We start from the raw sequence: 23248 nt of genomic DNA on the forward strand, positions 1-23248 counted from the left end.
GAATTTGCTTTCATCCGGAAAAAAGTATTTTGGACCACTGAGCAACAGTCCAGTGCTGCTTCTCTGTAGCCCAGGACTGGGGAATGCGGCACCTGTAGCCCATTTCCTGCACACGCCTGTGCACGGTGGCTCTGGATGTTTCTACTCCAGACTCAGTCCACTGCTTCCGCAGGTCTCCCAAGGTCTCCCAAGGTCTGGAATCGGCCCTTCTCCACAAGGGTCTCAGGGTCCGGTCACCTCTTCTCGTTGTGCAGCGTTTTCTGCCACACTTTTTCCTTCCCACAGACTTCCCACTGAGGTGCCTTGATACAGCACTCTGGGAACAGCCTATTCGTTCAGAAATGTCTTTCTGTGTCTTACCCTCTTGCTTGAGGGTGTCAATAGTGGCCTTCTGGACAGCAGTCAGGTCGGCAGTCTTACCCATGATTGGGGTTTTGAGTGATGAACCAGGCTGGGAGTTTTAAAGGCCTCAGGAATCTTTTGCAGGTGTTTAGAGTTAACTTGTTGATTCAGATGATTAGGTTCATAGCTCGTTTAGAGACCCTTTTAATGATATGCTAATTTTGTGAGATAGGAATTTTGGGTTTTCATGAGCTGTATGCCAAAATCATCCGTATTAAGACAATAAAAGACCTGAAATATTTCAGTTAGTGTGCAATGAATCTAAAATATATGAATGTTAAATTTTCATCATGACATTATGGAAAATAATGAACTTTATCACAATATGCTAATTTCTTGAGAAGGACCTGTATAAAGATGTTGCGTCTTAAGTGCTTTGCCTGCAAAGGGCTCCTTTATTTTGAGAGGAACCGATAGTGATTTAGTGACAATTGAGTCAGGATAAGAGGATTTGCTTTAATTCTCAGCTACCTCATGACTTTATTATGTAATGACACGATTGTTTCCTTTTTTCCATACCTGCGTTCCTGCTCATCAAACTTCCTCCATATATTAATGCTCAGTAGTCTAATCAAGCTTTCCCTCTATCTGTCCTCTTCTACAGACTCCATATTCTTCGTGCTCATTTCATACTGCAATCATGTAAATCCGATGTTGAATGCTTTATTTGCGTAATAATCTACGTGCATCTAGACTCTAACATTTAGAGGATGTATTCGTAAAAGATTCTGCAGAACAGCAGACGCTGTAGAAACGTTGAAATGGTTTAGCATCACCTCAGTTACCTGCAGGTTTGATTGTGTGTTTATGAGAGCTGTTTTCTGTAACTTGGGAGTGGAGCTGGTTATGTGACAGAGAGCTAACCCGATAAAGCCGATGTTGAATCATGAGTAGACATGGGCTGATCAGAGATTTGCTCACATTTTCCAGTTCTCAGGTAAACGTTGCCCAGACCATTCAGATTGAAGATGAAATGCTGCACTGTGTGGGAGATCAGTCCTTTTAAAACAGTCTAGTGTTAAAATAGATCCACTTTGCCGTACCCTTTTCAGCCTTCCTGTTATCCACTGAAGTCTCACTCTCACAGACTTCATGAACTGTAGATATGTCTCGACTAGTCTGAGGAAATGCAGTTTGCTTTTAGTTAATAGGGCTGAACTACTGCTAGTAAAACCTGTGATGTTGGTGAATATTGTCATAACTTTACGAGTTGTGATAAACAATTAAGAAATGTTTGTCCTTCTGCTTTAGATTCCTAACAGTTGTAGATCCCAGATGAGTAATTTATCCAGCTAAAAAAAGACATTATTTCCATCTCAACAACGTTTATTGACATCTGTTGTCTTGAATTTTAACAATCTATTTGTAGTTTTGATGAGTTGACCACCTTGCCGTCACTTTACCTTGTAAACCATTAATGCTGCATTAAACAATAAGTGTCACCTAATATATGACAAGCATAGAAGAACCTGAATGGATGCTACTTAAATAATTTGCTAACATTTATCGCAGTCCAGGAAGGTCTTTGCGATATGCATATGGCGTACAGTGATATTACAATAACCATTAATTCACGATATATTATGCAGCCCTACTAAATAACGTTTTACGACTCCTCGCTCATACTGGAAATGGCTAACTAATATCAGTTATTTCTGTGATTGGTGACAGATCTGGTGAACTTATGCATAATCTGTGAAAATGTCCACCTTTACTGGTACATTGTAGAGATGAACAAATCAGAGGAAAATTGGTATTGAATCTGTTCTACTGAAGTAACTTATCTTACTGATAAGTAACACTCATAAATACTTGTGATCATGTGTGAAATTCCTTAGATGCTAATTGTTCGGCAGAGTTTTTTTCTGGAGACATTTATAAAATTAGTGTGTGCACATTTTTCATTCATGTCTGCATTCTTTAAGTCATCTTGAAGTCCAACGATCCTGCTTAAAGTTCATTTTATACACTTTCCTTTTTGTTCTCAGTTTTTTTCATGTTCTTGTCCTTGACCCCTCTCATCTTTCCATCAATCTTTTATCGGGTCTCATTAATGATGCAGACTTTCCACTGGCGAGCTTGAGGTTGACCCAGACTCCATTCATGGGAGACGATATCATTCGCATGAGTGCAGTGATCTGCTTAGGTCATGTCAGCCAGTCACCCCTGCATCTCTAAAACACATTCATTTAAAGACGCAGCCTGACTGTAGCACTAGACCAGGCGCTTCATTCATCAAAAAGCCACACAAAGACTTCCACATTTATAAAACACGCCATCATCTCCATTTTGTTGAGGTCCCACAGGTATGGTTTGGGTTTAGTTTTGGTCAGGTTTCCAAATCCTCTGAGATGTTTTAGAGAAAGCAAAAGCGGAAGGGCAGAAAGAAAAATGAATCATGTAAAGGTCTTCGATGCGACTGAGGACATAAAAATGTTCAGTCTGGATAACCAAGATAAAACTATCCCAGGCCGTTTCTGAACATGGCTGGAGAAATAAAAGTGTAGGAATCTTCTTTAAGCCTGCTGACCGAAATCTTGCGATGGTGATATCGGTTTTGATTTATACCAAGTTTTGTCTTTCCTCTCTTTCTCATCTGTGCCTAGTTCATAACCATTAGAATATAATAGCCAGCGATTATAGCACTCCAAACAGTCTTTTGCAATTTGAAAATTACACACATTGATGTTGCGATGATATGTTATGCAGCCATAGTGTGGGTGTCTGTCCCCCATACAACGGGAGAAAACTTTGCTTACTGAAAAATGTAACACTTTTAAACAGCTTAGGAACTTCTGTAAACCTTAATGTACTTTGATACTGCTGACCAGCCCAGTTTGTCTCTACTGGTCAAAAAGAAGAGACACTTTACATCAGTGGACATTTAGAAGTTTAATCCAGAGATAAACACTTTGCATTAGATCTTGTTTCTCTGGAGCTTCTCTTCCTCCTGACTCACGGTTTTATTTATCTTTGCAGATCGGAGCCTACGACCAGCAGATATGGGAGAAATCAGTGGAGCAAAGAGAAATAAAGGTCTGTTGCTTCTCTGCTCGGATTAGTTCATTGTTTTGTTTCCTATTTGTCTTCTATCATTCTTTTTCTTCTTCTGAGTTTCTCACATCAGTTTCTCCTCATTTGTCAAGTTTTATTTCTCCTCTCTCTGACTCTGACTCCTTTGACTCCGTGTCACTGTACCATCGATGCTTTTCCAACGCTTTCCTTTTAACTTTCCTCTCTGGCCCTTTTGTCTCTATCCACCTCATCCGTCCATCTTTTCCTCCTCTACAGTTTATTTCTCTGGTGAGTACACGCAGCAGGGTGGTTGATCCTCATGAATCCCATGGTGCATGTCCTCTCACCCACGCTGTAGGCTCTTAGTATGTGGTTGGTTTGACTTCAGCTGCAGTGTTGCATACTAACCCAGCCTCGATGAGATAAGTTGTAACTGGCTGCAGGAAGGTTAAAATGCAGCCACAGTTAGAAATGTTTGTCGTCGACTCACCATGCTGTGGGTTCCACTTAGACAACTATCTGCAGTGGGGAATTTTTTTTAAATGGCACAGACTGCTGAAAAACCTCCTGCATTTTATTTTAAACACAACCAAAACCTTATTCTTACATCATACTGTACTGGTTTGTCTCTATGTTTCACTCCAGCAAAGTTTAACAATAATCAAACAAAATGGAGGACAGGTCAATAGCTGTAGAAGAGTAATTATACAAATGATTTACCAGACCAGCTGGGTTGGAAACAACCTCTAGTGCTACTGCCACTTATGGGTAATGAAGGAGATGTGACGTCTTTCTCTTTAATAGCAGGAATCTGGCTGTAAATGCTTGTTTGTGTTGTGCATGAAAGTCTATCACCTAGATGTGGTCAGCCCTCAAACAGTGTTTTGCTAAATTATTTAATCACATGACAACCGCAAACTTCACTGTGTCATCAGGACCAACAACTACATTATTGTGAAGTGGAAGGAAAACCAACAGAAATCTGAAAAGTGTGGCATGCAGCTGCAATCATCTGAGGTGTGCTTGTACCTAACCTCAGTGTAGATCAGTTTTGATTAGGGTCTGGAGTTTGACTAGGCCATTCTAACTCTGCATTATAGCTCTGACTCTGTGGTGATGGTCATTGTCCTGCTGGAAGAAGAAAGTCTTTTGAAGCCCTGAACAGAATCGCTCTGTATTTAATTAATCTCCATCCATCTGTAGCTTTCTTTCAACAGTAGCTTAGTTTCACAACTAAAAGCTGTCCCATCAACACGTTCTTCCACCTGAACTGTGGATCTCTACTAATCCCCTCCATTCATGGGCCTCCTGACTGCTCTCCTTGATCTTCCTGAACGTTTAGAAGAAGGGTCATGTTTTATAATAAATGCTTCGGTATGTTTGCAGTTGTGCTGTACTGTTTCCACTTTTAGGTGATTATGCAAGCAGCACTCTTTGAAATCTTGCTACAAACCTCTGACAGAACAGCAGAGTTTTTAATGAAATGAAATTACACTCAGGTAGACTGTGATTATTAACTAGGTGTCCTTTAATGGTGATTCATTGTACTGGATTTCTTTTAGAGGTGTCCCAGTAAAGGGGTCTCAACATATGCCGTTAACCTCAGTTATGTCCGATTTTGTGTTGCTTTGTCACATAAAATCCCATTAAAGTGTGTGGGTGTGATGCAATGAAACATGGGGCTCAGGAAATATGAATATTTCTGCAAGGTGTTGGAGTTTAGTTGCATACCTGTGTTGCAGCAGGACTACATTCAGACAAAGAGAAGGGTGTGGGAATAGACGAGTATCTGCATGAACCCCTCTAAAACACAGAAATGAGAACGAAACAGAGCTGAACACCCTCTCATAGGGCTGTATTTGACCTTGGCTCAGCTCTCTCCAAGGTTTCAGCAGCTGGCAGAGTTTATCAGTCGTCCACGGCGGTGCTCAGCCTTATGAAGGGGTAATTATACTGCTTACAGGCTCATAAACATTTAGCCAATCATTCTCATAAATCTGGAGTTGTTTGATGCTACTTTACTGTTGCTCGATTTTTAACACAGTACAACACAGCTGTCATCATAATTGTTTTTGCAGTTTTAAAGTTTTTTCATGTCTACATGTGCAATATTTAAAAACCAGTTAAAGAAATGCAGAATTACACATTTACTTTGTTTGTATTTGATTCAAAATGAAAAAGAACGTATTTAAAAAATATATATACAAAAATATTTTATTCGTTTTTGCTCTTGAAGTGTAAAATGTGATGCAAAGTCACAAAATGGCTCCTTCACTTACAGCTGTTGCTGTTTGAAGACTGAAACATTATGAAGTAGACTTTGCTCATACTTCAACCTAAAAGCCAACCGCCTCCTGCTGGTGAAAACTGAAACTGCCATGGAAAATGATTGAGTGCTGAATTGATCAGTTTCTTTCCATATAAAACAGTGTTTATCAAGGACTTTACTGCTCTAATAAATCTACATCCAACAGGAAGCTATTGATCACCTGTCCCCAGTCCCACACACACAAACACACTGATTACTCCTCTACTCACTACTGAAGGCTTCATCCGTTCTGCAAACAGTGTGTTAGCTTGTTGGCTGTGCTGTTTTAAGATAAAGAGATGAATATCTCAGCGCTGACTGATAACAGGACTTATTCTGGTTTGTGTAAATGTTAGTATGTAACTCATGTTACCTGGGATGGCTTATGCCAAACGTATTTGCTTCCTTACACTTAAAATGTAAATACAATATGTAATTTTAAAATCAACTTTATTTATTAAACTGTCCAAACCAACCTTGCCCCCTCCACATTAAATCAGAAATGAACTGTAATTAACCAGTTTTTTTGGCATCTCTAGCCACTCTCAGGCCTGATTACTGCCAAACCTGTAGAACGTAAATAAGCACTTAAATAGAACCTGTCTGACAATACGAAGTAGGCAACAAGATCACAAAAAGCAACACATGATGAAATTCTGACATCTGAAAAGGGTTAAAAAGCCCTTTCTAAGGCCGCGAGACTCTAGTGAACTACCGTGAGAGTCATTACCGACAAATGGAGAAAACATGAAGAGGGCGAGTCTTCCCAGTAGAGGCCGACCTTCCAAATTACTCCAAGAGTGCACTGAAAACTCATCCTAGAGGGCGCAAAATAAACTAGAAAAGCATATAAACACTTCAAGCCTCACTTGTTTCATTTAATGTGAATGTTCATGATTCAATAAACGGATGGGCAAAATTTGCATCTATGGAAGAGTTCAAAGGTCAAACCACTGCTGACCAAAAAGACCACAAAGATTTGTTGTTAATGATATAGTCAATCTGCAAAAATTCATCCACAGCAACAGGGTCAGATTAATAGGATAGCTTTTTTTTCTTTTATGGATAAAATAATTTTAAAACTTGGTTTGTCTGTTTAACTTCAGCCACTTGTAAACTAGAGCTACAACTATCAAGCTTAAAATAGATATTTTTATGTGTTTTGTGTTTCATCAACAAAGTAAAAACACATGATTCTGCACCAGAACATGATGAGAATCAGTCTATAATGTGTCGATAAGTTGCAGCGTGGCTTTTCATTGAATCAGTGCGTCAACAATTGTATGCATCACAAGAGGAAGTGACAGACTGGTGCAGGAAGCGGAGAACAGGGGAGGTTTATTCCCAACGGGAACTGAACAAAGCCCCGTCCTGAGCTACAACTAGCACGCAGACCGACATGATGCAGCTGCTTTCAAGGACTGTTCTTTAGGAGCTGCGTAGTGTCTGAGTAGATGCTGGATGTAGAGATAAACCCACTAGAAGTGAGTAGATACAGAAGCTGTTAAGAGGTTAGAACCTGAACATGTTTTAACCACATAGTGTGACCTCTCCTGCAGTGAACACCTGTGTTTGAAGGCATAAAGTGCCTGATTTCCATCTCTGTATGGTTTTAACTGTGCCTCTGTCTCCCCCTGCAGGGCTTGAGGAACAAGCCAAAGAAGACTGGACATGTCAAACCAGATCTGATAGATGTGGATTTAGTTAGAGGTGAGAGATCCCTGTGGATTCAACTACATGACATACAGAGTGTCCTTCCATCCTTGTACTGTATCCCAGCGCTGCCTTCGTTGTCTCCTCCAAATCATCTTCATCACAGTTTCAATTGTACATTAGAGCAGGTGAGTTCACCCTCACGGTGAGCCAAGGGATCCGGAGAGATCCGGGTAGATAAGAGAGGCAATACAAACTGGAAACAAAGAAAGCTCAAAGAAAGCTCTGATGCATTAGGTGCCATGCTTGTGTGCCCTCCTAGAAGATAATGATCTGTCCCCTGATTGATTCTCAGGGTCAGCGTTTGCCAAGGCCAAACCAGAGAGTCCGTGGACGTCACTGACCAGGAAGGGCATCGTCAGAGTCGTCTTCTTCCCGTTCTTTTACAGATGGTGGATTCAGGTCACCTCCAAAGGCATCTTCCTTCTCCTGTTGGCTCTGTATCTGCTGCAAGGTAGGACCTCGGTCCTCGCTAATATGCTAAATTAAGACCAATAATGTAAATTGTGTTCAAAGTTATAACAGTCATCATTGGTAATCAAATCACTGTATAGTGCAGGAAGTGATAAACTGCTTAGATAAAATAATCTCCAATGATCAGCTCCAGGTGGATCAACAAAGGTCTACTGATGCCTGTGAGTGCTATCAACATTTAGGACACCCATGTAAGGATCCGATAATGGCAAGACGCCCCTGGATTTGGGCTGCAGAGGTTACACTTTCCCAAAGAACATTTTGACTGACCTAAAGAGAAATGCAGCAGCATTTTTGGACTTCTGGGGTCTTTGGGCCCCACGACCCAAACACTAAGCCCAAGCCAATGTACACTGTGAAGCATGTGGTTCCGGCATCATGGTATGGGGGAGTTTCTCACCCTCACTGCTGATCATATCGCGTACCATGTGTCATGGTGCAGTTTGAATACATCACCATACATGAAGAAGTCATGATGCCTCAAGCAGAAGAGGAATTCTCCTAAAAAGGACATGTCAACAAGACAAAGACCAAAAACACAACAGTGAATAAACAGCAAGGTGATTCTAGACCAATAAGATAAATGACATGGAGAGGCCGGTTAGATCACCGGATCTTAATCCAATAGAAACCTTGTGGGGCCACATCAAACATGCTGTTTCTGAGGAAAAACCAAGTAATAGAGGAACTGGAAAATGTAGGACAATCGACCTGGGCAGGATCAACTGCTAACAGGTGCCACGAGTTTGCTGACTCCATACGACACAAACACTGGTTATACAGCTGACTAGTAGTTCAGTGATTCACAGTAAAGCAAATTCTTGAAGCATTTTTCTGTTTATACCGAAAAATGTAACAGAACTATCTTATTTTTGGCTTTGAAGTAGAACATGCAGAACATTACTATCATTTCTAAGCACACTGATAATGTTCTGAACACAACCTTAGTTTATATTTAGGTCATTTTGAAAGCAGGTTTATAGGCTGATCTGTGCTCAGTTTGTGTTTCCTTGCCCATGTAATCCAGAACAGCGCCACCATTAGGGAGCACCACCCCAGCACACACCCACACAAACACCACCTATGCTGGACAGAGTTGCTTTTCACCGCTTTCTCCACTCTTCCTGCTCATTTCCACTGAAAAACCAACACTTACTGCTCCATTTACCTGTGACATTTCATAGGGAAGGTTTTGGTGGGAACTTGGTTTCGTACAAACGTAATACAGGTCCTTCTCAAAATATTAGCATATTGTGATAAAGTTCATTATTTTCCATAATGTAATGATGAAAATTTAACATTCATATATTTTAGATTCATTGCACACTAACTGAAATATTTAATGTCTTTTATTGTCTTAATACGGATAATTGTGGCATACAGCTCATGAAAACCCAAAATTCCTATCTCACAAAATTAGCATATTTCATCCGACCAATAAAAGAAAAGTGTTTTTAATACAAAAAACGTCAACCTTCAAATAATCATGTACAGTTATGCACTCAATACTTGGTCGGGAATCCTTTTGCAGAAATGACTGCCTCAATGCGGCGTGGCATGGAGGCAATCAGCCTGTGGCACTGCTGAGATCTTATGGAGGCCCAGGATGCTTCGATAGCGGACTTTAGCTCATCCAGAGTGTTGGGTCTTGAGTCTCTCAACGTTCTCTTCACAATATCCCACAGATTCTCTATGGGGTTCAGGTCAGGAGAGTTGTCAGGCCAATTGAGCACAGTGATACCATGGTCAGTAAACCATTTACCAGTGGTTTTGGCACTGTGAGCAGGTGCCAGGTTGTGCTGAAAAATTAAATCTTCATCTCCATAAAGCTTTTCAGCAGATGGAAGCATGAAGTGCTCCAAAATCTCCTGATAACTAGCTGCATTGACCCTGCCCTTGATAAAACACAGTGGACCAACACCAGCAGCTGACACGGCACCCCAGACCATCACTGACTGTGGGTACTTGACACTGGACTTCTGGCATTTTGGCATTTCCTTCTCCCCAGTCTTCCTCCAGACTCTGGCATCTTGATTTCCGAATGACATGCAGAATTTGCTTTCATCCGAAAAAAGTACTTTGGACCACTGAGCAACAGTCCAGTGCTGCTTCTCTGTAGCCCAGGTCAGGCGCTTCTGCCGCTGTTTCTGGTTCAAAAGTGGCTTGACCTGGGGAATGCGGCACCTGTAGCCCATTTCCTGCACACGCCTGTGCACGGTGGCTCTGGATGTTTCTACTCCAGACTCAGTCCACTGCTTCCGCAGGTCCCCCAAGGTCTGGAATCGGCCCTTCTCCACAATCTTCCTCAGGGTCCGGTCACCTCTTCTCGTTGTGCAGCGTTTTCTGCCACACTTTTTCCTTCCCACAGACTTCCCACTGAGGTGCCTTGATACAGCACTCTGGGAACAGCCTATTCGTTCAGAAATGTCTTTCTGTGTCTTACCCTCTTGCTTGAGGGTGTCAATAGTGGCCTTCTGGACAGCAGTCAGGTCGGCAGTCTTACCCATGTTGTGGAATTTTCTTATCAAAGTGGGTAGAAGTTGACTCATAACAAGAGAAAATCCGGACTTTGTCTTATAAGTTTTATTCAAAGGCATTCAGCGTTTGAAGACCCTGACACTGAGGTTAGTCAGTGAAACAGAGCCCCGATCAACATTTACACACAGTATTTATACCAGAACATGACAGTGTTATCTCAACTTCAAAGAGTCTGTGTTTTACGACCCCAGACCCTTCCCGGGTTCAGAGGTGACTAGGTTACCTAGGAACAACCATCTACTCTCCCCGAGGCATCACCCTAACAAATGCCCTTAACCATTAAACTTCTGATAATGGCTTTTACAGCTTCCTCCTCTAACACAGATGTTCACTGGAGTGAGGTAAACCAAAGGTCATACACTGTGAAATGCTTACTGCAAGAATTTCCATCACATTCCTTTCTTCTGATTACAAGATAATCACAACTAAAGGAAAATTCTTCAAAACCAACACCCCTCTCAGCTAACAGATAATCCAAAGCCATTCTAGTTTGCAAACTCATCGTTCTAATAGCTTAGGCTGATTGAAGTATAAGTTGTGACCGTATGTAGTAAGTGAGCTAGATAACATACTCCAGACCAAGTAGCAGGCAGATACAGATATGATCTATTTCCACACATCCAACCCATGTTCTTAGGACACGAGAACCCATCTCTACTAGGAAAAGTAACAAGAACCCTGGTTAATTTACCTGCCATGCCATACAATTGACTTCCATTCGGTAAGGCTGTAAGATTAAGAGTTAACACAAAAGGATCTGGAGCCAAAGATTCTGAAATAGTATACGGATCAGTCCTGACAGGACAAGGTCCAGATGTATTACTGTGGATCAAGGCACATGAAACTGGTATAATAGTTTTACAACCCACCGTCTTTCCAAGGAAATAAGGTGTGCTTTCCTCCTGAGCAATACAAATATCTGGATCTTTAATTGGATTTCTATTACCCCGAAATCTATAAAGAGTTCCTGTAGACGCACACGTTAAATTAGTCTCACTAGAAAATTTACTAACATTTCTGCTTGTCTGTACAGCATAATTCCTCACCCAAGGAAAAATGACCTCCACCAACCGGTTATCTGGAAAGAAAGTAGCTAGAGTATAAGCAGTATCAATAGGAACTGGTACCAAAAATGGTCGATCATTAATAGCATGTGGAATCAAACAACAAACATAGCAACTGTCCTTTCTTATCTTCCTCACGGTTTGATGCATCAGTTGCCACCAGACATTATCAGTATGATCATAGTAGTCAGAAAAGTGATGGATCTCTCTTCAAATCAGCTGATGAGCATTATTAACACAATTCCTCAAATTAGCCTTACATTGTCTTTGCTGCACCTTTTCCCAAATGAACACAAGAGTTATAAAAATACTTGAAATACCAATCATTAGCATCAGAACAGACCATCTTCCATTTAACTGCATCGTGACCTTGAAGTGGAATGTCCTTTCTTCTGGTACTGAAAGCAAACAGTTTCTTTTTTTAAAGAAAACAAATTATAAACACAACTTAAAAAACAAAAAATCCTGCCGACTCTCCTGAGTGGCTTCAAGCTGCCCTGTTACCAGTCTGGTACAGGTGGGCGGTCGTAGGAAGCTCCTCTAGAAATATATTTAGAAACAGGAACTCTAACCTGCTTAAGAAATTAAGGAGAATAAGCATCGTGGCGCATATTTGACTGTCTCTCTGTTGCAGGCGTCACCAGTTCATCCAGAGAAAGGTTATGTGCAAATGTGTAGAGGTCTTCCCTGTATGTTTCCTATGTGTCTCTCACTGTGGTGTGTGTGCAGTGAGGCAAATGACCTTATGACTTCTAACTTTCAGGCAATGCGATGGCCTTAAGTAGATTCTGAAATAACGTTGCACTGCCCAAGGGATTATTGTGCCCTTGTAAGAACAGTGTTCTTCAACCACCTGTTCAATCACTCGCCAGTGATCAGCTTACAGTTCTTTATCTTGTGGTGGTCCGCTGTCCTCACACCTTTCAGGCCGTGGATGATCCAGTTGGAAGATGACTTGCGTCCTGGAAGCCAGATGAAACTGGAGGAGCTGGAGCTTTCCTGCAGCTTTCCTGCAGCTTTTCTGGCTGTCTAGTAGGATCTGATATGGGCCATTCCAGCACCTGGACTTCCAGTGTTTTCTCCTAAATTCTCTGACCAGAATCCAGTCGCCAGGAATAAAGGACTGGAGGGTGGAAGTGGCTGTTTCTGGTAATGCAGCCTTCACTGTCTGTGAAACTTGAGAAAACACAGTGGACAGGTTTTGACAGTAAAACAACATCCTATCTCCACACAAAGATGTGGAAGAAAATTATCTTGGCAATATCCCCATGTCCAAATTAGGAGACCTGCCACACAGCACTTCAAAAGGACTGAGATTTGCCTGTGTCCTTTGTCTCAATCTCATATAAGTGAGAACAATAGGTAGGGCCTTCACAACACTTGGCTAATTTTCAATTCAAAGTCCCCTTCTCAAACATAAGTGCTTAACTACATGAACTTCATCAAAACATCCAACAAAATCCAAATAATTGATCTTCTGACTTCACCTGATATACTAGCAATGACCATCAGCTAAATATTCTGAATATCAAAAATGTGACATGATGTTTGTGGAAGGTCTGATTACAGGTCAACATTTCATAGTTTCAGAATACCCACAAAGAATTTCAAAAATGGTCTAATCTGTGGAGATATAAAATTTCACAAAAAATCAACACCATAATTTCAGAGAGGTTTTCAGAATGTGGTCTTAGGGAGCTATGCACCATTTATATAAACAAAGTACAACGTCTCTCTCGCATTGTCACTAAGTCCTCACTGGAGGTATGAGCTACCCTTTTTCCCATGAGTGCTAAAACTTTTGGAACCCCATGTTACTTTATTCTGACATTCCCCTCTTCTGGCGCAGGGTCCAACCCATGCGACAATCCAGCAAAAAGTTTGTACAAAAATGTTTTAGTAACCAAGATCACATAACCTAGAACCAAAGAAATGAATTCTGACATAACTATGTGTCACTATGAATTTAACGAAAGCAACATAAAGAAAATCCAGATGTTTTTAACTGCAATTCAGTTCCATTAACAACTAAACACAAACTTTAGTTATTCAGTTCATCAATGTCTCACTTAGAAATTAGTCACATATCATCCTAATTTGTCTTGTACAAAGATGAGTATTAGATTAATGGACATCCAATGTAATTTGGATGAATAAACCCTACAAATTGAATCTAATAAATAATTCCCACCAAGTATAAAGGCATGACTCTGATTCTTTATCAAAAATATATTCCTTACTTTTGCATATCTTGAACTGTCAGCTAGTTTAATGGTACCAGGGAAACTTTCAATCTAATAAATCACCAATGATTCTGCATGCAAAACTAATTCTTCAAACTAGTTTAAACTATTTCATTAACCTTTTAATAATAAAACACATAAATCTAAAAGTCATGCTACATCCTTAATCATTATACAAAAAAAACATGTTTTTAAGGCAACAATCACTACAAGCATTTTGACTCTATTGTCTCTTAAACAGTGTTAAAACTCAGGAAGGGAGGTGCTGAGCGTTACCATGACAGCAAAGGCATGAACCAATCTAGTAGGTGGGCGGAGTCAGGCAGAACTAACCTTTGATTGACAGCCTATGGGCGGACCCACAGTTTCTTCATCCCATCCCACATTAGTGTAACTTAAACTGCACTGTTAACATGCACCTACCTCAGAAACAAGCTGCTTCTTAACTCTCCTGAAAACTCAAAGTTTAATCAATCTGGGATTTAGAAACATTATTCTAAACATGGATTATTGTTTCATGCAACATATAAACAAACATTCATTCCAACAAAACAAAGACAAAACATCAAAGACAGACAAATGGCCAAATTTGAAGCTTCAAGAATTCAAAGAAATTTTTAACAATCTCTTTTCAGAATATGTTTTCTCAACCATATCTTTTAATGCTATAATTGATCAATGTTGTTATGACAATCTTCAGGATTGTTTTTTTTAAAAATGAGTGCACATAGTCCAAAGAGATCTCAAAGTATTTAGAAGCACAGCAACAGTTTTCTCTTATATGAATCCAAATTTACTGATGCTGAAACCTTTTGCTAATTCTTTGTACTGTAACTCTGTAATAATAACTACAATCCTGAGAGTTATTGTTATAATTCTCTTTTTGTTTGGCTTAATTTGATCGCAGCTGTATTGCAGAATTTCAAGTTAAATGCAAAGAAGTATTTTTAATTTAATTCAATTCAAATTCAAAGATACTTTATTGATCCCCGAGGGGAAATTAGAAAAGTCAGCGTTGACATTTTCATGCTATACCCAAACTAAACAAAACTGCAGTGTTTGACTTAATCATAAATTAAGATAAGAAGCTTGTCTCCAAACTGGACTTTTCCCCACATAATGTTTCAAAAAAGAACAAACATCATTTTCTTTAATTTGGCTATTTAAATTTTGAGAGTTGGGGAGAACTTATCACTAGAACCCCTCTTTAATAATCCAATGGTGATAAATGTTCCAATATTTTATCTCTTAGTAATCTGAAATCACCTTGTGTACCTTTGTACTCCTATGTATTCCTTTAATCTTTAAACCCTAAGAAATCAAACAAGGAGACTTGAGTTTGAGCCGACCATCCTCTTACTGTTAAGAGAGCCTTTATTTCTTTTCTTTTCCTAAAATAAAGGATTTTACTTGTCTTTATTCCGTTATACAAGTCCTAACCTTGGTTCCAAAACTAAACTCTTCAACCCCAATCTGTGTTCCCCAGAGTAGAAATTTTGAGTATTATTGCATTTCAAAGTCACCAAAATGACTGGAACTCATCATTGGCTTAGATCTATTTTAATAAGTAATCAGCCTACCTTTAATTAAGTATTATAATTTCATGGACCCAAAATCTATGGCTTACAGGCTTCAGGAGTCCAGGAACCACAAGTTGAATACTACTGCATTGAACAATGGTGTTAACTTTCTGCAGAGATTGAAGGATTGGCTAAATATATTATTTCTGCTTGGACAATAATCAGATTTAAAATTATTAGTTCACAGCTCCTAATTTACCTCAGATCATATTTGCTCCTATCCCAGTTCATAAGAAGCTTCAGACAACATTATGCTAAAAAGCCAAAAACAAAACAAAAACCAGATCTGTTTTAAAATAAAGAAAAAGCATGCTTAAAAACTTGGTACTGTGGTGGAAAATAACTCCACGGTTCTGAAGGCCTTTTCATGCAGAGTCTTTTAGGAAGCAGTTTAATTTTTGTGTGGTACCACTGTCCAATCAGATTCTTTCTAAATAACCCAATTTTTTCATACTCATTTTAAAGGTTTGTTTTACCAAGGGAAATATGTTTAACAAAACCAATTACTCTCAAAAGTTTTAAAAGTTCTTAGCTGGTGATATCTTAGAAAACAACAAGTGTTTTAATATTTCTATGCAACACAGAACTGATCAGGTGTCCTTTCCTTCTCCAAAGGGAGAAAAAAGAACCTGCAGAACCAAATCTTTCATAGTTTTTTGTCAGGACCTGATATAAGGTACAGTATAAATCAACACGCTGCATGAATCAGAAGAGGGAAGAAAAAACCTAATATAACCTCTTCCCAGCAGCTGCTGTGAAAAACAATGAATTTGTACTTTCCATAAGCGTCAGTTAACACTTGCGGACAAAAACTGCACCAAACTGTAAATACTGTGTCAGAAACTGTATGAAGACCATCTGCAGTAGAACTAAGCCTGTTTTAATGAGGTCTCTACCCATTAGATTTATGGGATACAAACTCTGACAACAGAAAATTATACCTGAAGGAGAAACCCAGCAGGTGTTACGCATGCGCTGGGTTTTAAAAATACTCCTTCATGAGATCTGTCCTGAGAATAACATAGAAACACTTGGTTACTGCTGAGTTTTGGAGATGTTGTAACTTCCTCTGCTTTTTAATAACTTTTAATAACTAGAATAATTGACCCTGAATATTCCACGACGAAAGAGAACTTGCTTCTCTGAAAGAATTAACCAGAAAGTATCAAATGTGTTAAGTTATCACCCTTTTAAAGATTCTTTTCTAACCCTAAAATAATATTTTAACCCGCTATATCTGTCCACGTCAAGCAAGCGTCACATGAGCAGCGGTTAATAAGCGTTCTTCATTGCAGAAAATAGGAAAAGATTTATGCAAATGTGTGTGTGTTTGTACGTTACCCCCATCAGTTTCTTAATCGCTCCAGAGTCAGACTATCAGGCACACGGTCCTCTATCAGTCCAAAAAACAACCAGGCCCTTCCCCGGTCTGTTGGTGAGACATTCAATCATTCTTTGTCCACTTTAACTTCTCCAGGAGGGAGAAAGAAGAAACTTTGCTCCGGTTTCTCTTCTGCCCGCATAAGATGCTTTCAATATAAATCCAGTGTATCGCTCTTCTGGCTCTTGCAAACAGCATGGATCTTTGTCCATCTCAGAGAATCCGGATTTTCTTCTGAGTTTCGTTTTTTTTTTTCTTGTAGAAAGTCACACTGCGATTTTCAACATGCAGGAAGGCAGATCTCTCTCTTTCAGGCCGTGCTGGAGAAGCGTCTCTGGCGGAGTAGCCATGGAGAAGGGCAGGTTTCTAAAATCCAGACTCAAAAACGCAGATGTTGAACTTAAATCCCATATATGTGTGTATTTGTGTGTGAGAGAGGCAGAAGAAAAGTTTAGTATAGGTTCAAATTTTTGTACAAATACATATTATCAGTCAGTCAGTCAGTTGTCCCCCTGCCTGTCACTTCCTTCCACAACATGAACTATACTCCTTTCTAAAACAACTTTCTTTTCGCATCTCTAATGTCCTTTTTCAATTTTACCTTCTTTACCGACTGATCGCAATATTTAAGACAAACGAAACTTCCTTCAGGAAAGTTTTAACTCTTTAACCCCTTAATTGATGCACTCTGTGCTTTTTAATCTTTTCTTGTTTTTTTTTTTTTTTTTTCCATCAACTGTTTTACTTGAAACTTTTTAAACTATTTAACTTATTTACACTCAAACTTCCACGCTGTGAAAAACCAAACTTATCTTCCAAATTAAAGCACATTTAACACAATCATCCCCACTTTTTCCTTTCATTATTTTATAAATCAGAGTCTGAAGAAGGAGACACCCCTGATGCCTCAAGGTTCCGGAACCATTTTTTTTTTTTTTACCCGTTCAGCGGCACGTCTGCCCACTGGCTTTTCTCCTTTATGAGGTGTAGAAAATTGCCAAAAACCACCCGCAAAACCCTGTGTTTTGCTTTATCTTATTGTTACCAATAAGAACCTCCCTGCAATTCCTTTTGCAGGGTAACCGGGCCCTCAGCTGATGTCCTCCCTCTCGCAACTCTGGAACCTAATTAATTAGTTAGGAGATGATGGTTAATGTGTAATAAAAATAATAATATACATTATATCATACAGAGCAACTTCTCACCCAGATATATTTGAAGACAAATTGTTCGGATCTAATCAGCCAGACGCCGCAGGCGGACATGAGAACTCCCCTCCGTAAAATGGAAGTGGACTGAGAACAACTCTCAGGCTGGCCAGGCGTCCGTGTCCCATCCTGCGGTCTCCTCTGGCACGTTAGATCTTGTTCGTGACGCTAAAATTGTTGTGGAATTTTCTTATCAAAGTGGGTAGAAGTTGACTCATAACAAGAGAAAATCCGGACTTTGTCTTATAAGTTTTATTCAAAGGCATTCAGCGTTTGAAGACCCTGACACTGAGGTTAGTCAGTGAAACAGAGCCCCGATCAACATTTACACACAGTATTTATACCAGAACATGACAGTGTTATCTCAACTTCAAAGAGTCTGTGTTTTACGACCCCAGACCCTTCCCGGGTTCAGAGGTGACTAGGTTACCTAGGAACAACCATCTACTCTCCCCGAGGCATCACCCTAACAAATGCCCTTAACCATTAAACTTCTGATAATGGCTTTTACAGCTTCCTCCTCTAACACAGATGTTCACTGGAGTGAGGTAAACCAAAGGTCATACACTGTGAAATGCTTACTGCAAGAATTTCCATCACACCCATGATTGGGGTTTTGAGTGATGAACCAGGCTGGGAGTTTTAAAGGCCTCAGGAATCTTTTGCAGGTGTTTAGAGTTAACTCGTTGATTCAGATGATTAGGTTCATAGCTCGTTTAGAGACCCTTTTAATGATATGCTAATTTTGTGAGATAGGAATTTTGGGTTTTCATGAGCTGTATGCCAAAATCATCGGTATTAAGACAATAAAAGACCTGAAATATTTCAGTTAGTGTGCAATGAATCTAAAATATATGAATGTTAAATTTTCATCATGACATTATGGAAAATAATGAACTTTATCACAATATGCTAATATTTTGAGAAGGACCTGTACAAGCATTAAACATATAAACATTACTGATGCTCTACTGTCCAGCTGAATATGTGTTACCCCTTATGGAGCACAGATCTCATTGGCTCCAGTGAAACTCAGCAGTTATTGGTGTTTATTTCCTTTCTTTACTGGTGCCATTGCAGACATGACCAGTGCCATCAGTTGTCTTACATAACTTATAGGCGTACAGTAGAAGTAGCCTCTAGTACAATAGTTACTATCAGCAAATAAAGTTGACTGTTGCAAAAAGAGCCATTTTATATACATGGAGAAACTTATATGTGTGTTTAAAAACAGTTACATATCTGAGAACAACGTGGTCCATAGGAGGATAATTCATAAGAAGGAGCCACTCATCTGCACTGGCTCCTTTCATGACACAGCAGGGTTCCTACACGTTTTTAATGCAAAAGGATCCCCTGGAAGGAAGCGAAGACACGAGAAGGAAAGGAAAGGAAGGACATAAAGGGGGAGAGGAAGGAGGGAGGAAGAAAGGATGAAGTGAAGGGAAGCAGGATATACCGACAAAGAAGGCAGGACATGAGGATGAAAGTAACAAACTATGGAAGAAAGGAGGACACAACTTTCAGAAAATTTCAGAAAAATTTCCATTCTTATCCTGACCTGGAAAACACTTAAATTCATTTCCAAACTTCATAATAATGCAAAATCAGGCCAGCTGGATGGACTTTTAATGCATTCAATGCCCTCAGCTGATGGAGATGACGGCGACCCAGATGCTAAAGCTCACAGAGAGCCATGGTGATGATGTAAAAGAAGGAAGAGCAAGAAAAAGGAGGGAGAATGGCTAGAAATATCAGTATAGCAACATTTAATTCAATTCAGTTCAGCCACTTTAAAAATCAAACAGATCAATTTTGGAACTGGAACCAATCCAATTAAAAAGACACATTCAGATTAATTAAACACTTCCTGATTTGATCTTAGCTTTGAAAGTGCAGTCAGATGCCAGCTGGCACAAAAATATCAATCTAAGGAAGAATAATATTGCAGTTGTATGTTTTTCTAATATTGTGCAGTATTGATGTGCTTAAAGAAAAAACTATAACTACAAACTAAAAAACAACATAGTCCACTTCTTTGGCTGAAACATCTATTTTCTTGATTAGTGAGCTGCTGTTGAAGTCACCAGCTTTGTTCCTAACAACTGTGTAGCATTTAGGGGACGTAGTGTTTTACATGCAATTTTTAGCTTTATGCTATCAGACGTGATCAGGACTCGGATATCTGTCGTCTTTCTCCTGTTTATGGCTTTTATTCGTGAGCGAACACAACAAGTACCTGTGCTTACATCATTATGTCCCAGACAGGACCTTCTCGAGTCTGAAAACACTTTTTACTTATTAATGAAATGAAGGAAGATTGAGTAATATGGAACAATTCTGGACCCCAACGTTGAATTAGACTGTTGTTTTTCCTCAGTGGCAGCAGCAGCCCTGTATGTGACCATCTCCCAGCCTCATGGGATCCCGGCCACCGAGGTGTTCGGAGCCATCTGGCTCATGCTGCTGCTGGGAACGGTCCACTGTCAGATTGTCTCCACCAGAACCCCAAAACCCACCTCCGGCAGCGGGGGAAAGAGACGCAGGTGAGCCGGTGAAGGAATGTGGTGACGGAGTTTTTAAAATGTGAGCAGAAAAAAGCAAGGCACAAGACAGGGTGCCTATAGGAGAAAATAAAGAAGAAAATCTTAGGATGTTTAAAACTATGGGACAGAGAAAGCCAAGGTTTATACTACTAAATGTAATAATTAATACGCCTGCTGTTGCATGGCTGATTTTACTGCCAACAGTTTGTTTTACATAACTATATTTTGTTTATAATACCATTTCATTTTAAAGAACTGTAAGTCGTATTGTTTTTATCTGTAAAATGATGTAGGGACATCTGTAATTGCTAAAGTATGAAGAGAAGGACATGGCTGATCACTTCTAGTGTTGTGCTTGTTTGCTGTGTTGTGGAGTGTTTCCAGTTTGTTGGTTTCGTGCTCGTCAGCATGCTGCTGTCAGTTTTCAGAGTCTAGAAGAAAACTGAACCTCTGCTCTGTTTTAGAGCGAATTCAGAGGATAAAACATCTTCCTTTCTTCAGCGGCGGTTTTTAGTTCATTTGAACAACAGAGAGAACAGAGTTTGACTACATTTAAAGCTGGGTTCGTTTCAGTTTGTTTATACAGATACATATCAGTAAATGAGAATATCATGATAAAGTTGATCTACAGGTCCTTCTCAAAATATTAGCATATTGTGATAAAGTTCATTATTTTCCATAATGTCATGATGAAAATTTAACATTCATATATTTTAGATTCATTGCACACTAACTGAAATATTTCAGGTCTTTTATTGTCTTAATACGGATGATTTTGGCATACAGCTCATGAAAACCCAAAATTCCTATTTCACAAAATTAGCATATCATTAAAAGGGTCTCTAAACGAGCTATGAACCTAATCATCTGAATCAACAAGTTAACTCTAAACACCTGCAAAAGATTCCTGAGGCCTTTAAAACTCCCAGCCTGGTTCATCACTCAAAACCCCAATCATGGGTAAGACTGCCGACCTGACTGCTGTCCAGAAGGCCACTATTGACACCCTCAAGCAAGAGGGTAAGACACAGAAAGACATTTCTGAACGAATAGGCTGTTCCCAGAGTGCTGTATCAAGGCACCTCAGTGGGAAGTCTGTGGGAAGGAAAAAGTGTGGCAGAAAACGCTGCACAACGAGAAGAGGTGACCGGACCCTGAGGAAGATTGTGGAGAAGGGCCGATTCCAGACCTTGGGGGACCTGCGGAAGCAGTGGACTGAGTCTGGAGTAGAAACATCCAGAGCCACCGTGCACAAGCGTGTGCAGGAAATGGGCTACAGGTGCCGCATTCCCCAGGTCAAGCCACTTTTGAACCAGAAACAGCGGCAGAAGCGCCTGACCTGGGCTACAGAGAAGCAGCACTGGACTGTTGCTCAGTGGTCCAAAGTACTTTTTTCGGATGAAAGCAAATTCTGCATGTCATTCGGAAATCAAGGTGCCAGAGTCTGGAGGACGACTGGGGAGAAGGAAATGCCAAAATGCCAGAAGTCCAGTGTCAAGTACCCACAGTCAGTGATGGTCTGGGGTGTCGTGTCAGCTGCTGGTGTTGGTCCACTGTGTTTTATCAAGGGCAGGGTCAATGCAGCTAGCTGTCAGGAGATTTTGGAGCACTTCATGCTTCCATCTGCTGAAAAGCTTTATGGAGATGAAGATTTCATTTTTCAGCACGACCTGGCACCTGCTCACAGTGCCAAAACCACTGGTAAATGGTTTACTGACCATGGTATCACTGTGCTCAATTGGCCTGCCAACTCTCCTGACCTGAACCCCATAGAGAATCTGTGGGATATTGTGAAGAGAACGTTGAAAGACTCAAGACCCAACACTCTGGATGAGCTAAAGGCCGCTATCGAAGCATCCTGGGCCTCCATAAGACCTCAGCAGTGCCACAGGCTGATTGCCTCCATGCCACGCCGCATTGAAGCAGTCATTTCTGCCAAAGGATTCCCGACCAAGTATTGAGTGCATAACTGTACATGATTATTTGAAGGTTGACGTTTTTTGTATTAAAAACACTTTTCTTTTATTGGTCGGATAAAATATGCTAATTTTGTGAGATAGGAATTTTGGGTTTTCATGAGCTGTATGCCAAAATCATCCGTATTAAGACAATAAAAGACCTGAAATATTTCAGTTAGTGTGCAATGAATCTAAAATGTATGAATGTTAAATTTTCATCATTACATTATGGAAAATAATGAACTTTATCACAATATGCTAATATTTTGAGAAGGACCTGTATTTTAGTAAAGTTAAAATGTAAAATCTGGGTATACATGCAGTTAAATACATTAAGTGTTTATTTTGGTTCATTTTGATAATTATGGTTTCCAGCTAAAGCCACAAATTCAATTTGGTTATAGGAAAAAAAAAGTGTTAATACAGAAATGTGGGAGTACATCCATGTATTGTATTTTCAGCCAATACTTGGCTGAGGGTCCTCTTTCTATGAATTACTGCATCAATGCAGCGCGGCATAGAGGCAATCAACCTGTGGTTCTGCTGAGGTGTAATGGAAGCCCAGATTTCTTTGATAGTGACCTTCAAGTCGTGAACATTGTTAGACCTGGTGTCTCTCACCTTCCTTTTGACTAAACCCCATAGACTCTCTATAGGGTGCAGGTCAATCACACACAGTAACACCGTGGCCATTGAACTTGCCTTTGGTACATTTTGCAGTCTGGGCAGCTGTCAAGTCCTACTGGAACATTAAATCAACATCTCCACACAGATTCTGAGCAGAGAAGCATGAAGTGCTCTCAAATGTCCTGGTAGAT

The 23248-nt window shown here is 40.0% G+C and overlaps 1 protein-coding gene across 4 annotated transcripts in view; it reads left to right on the plus strand.

Annotated features, from left to right (window-relative positions):
• LOC124882988 (protein PHTF2-like) overlaps positions 1 to 23248 on the plus strand; it is a 60846-nt gene that overhangs the window by 28326 nt on the left and 9272 nt on the right. For 3 of the 4 annotated variants that reach the window (XM_047389754.1, XM_047389757.1, XM_047389755.1), the window contains 5 exons: positions 3382 to 3438; positions 3694 to 3705; positions 7366 to 7435; positions 7734 to 7892; positions 20307 to 20472. In XM_047389754.1, coding sequence (XP_047245710.1) covers positions 3382 to 3438; positions 3694 to 3705; positions 7366 to 7435; positions 7734 to 7892; positions 20307 to 20472 — 464 coding nt within the window. The remainder of the gene's footprint in view (positions 1 to 3381; positions 3439 to 3693; positions 3706 to 7365; positions 7436 to 7733; positions 7893 to 20306; positions 20473 to 23248) is intronic. The other variant, XM_047389756.1, reaches the window with a different exon arrangement.

The sequence above is a fragment of the Girardinichthys multiradiatus genome, chromosome 17 (genome assembly GCF_021462225.1).
Source record: "Girardinichthys multiradiatus isolate DD_20200921_A chromosome 17, DD_fGirMul_XY1, whole genome shotgun sequence".
NCBI classification, from domain to species: domain Eukaryota; kingdom Metazoa; phylum Chordata; class Actinopteri; order Cyprinodontiformes; family Goodeidae; genus Girardinichthys; species Girardinichthys multiradiatus.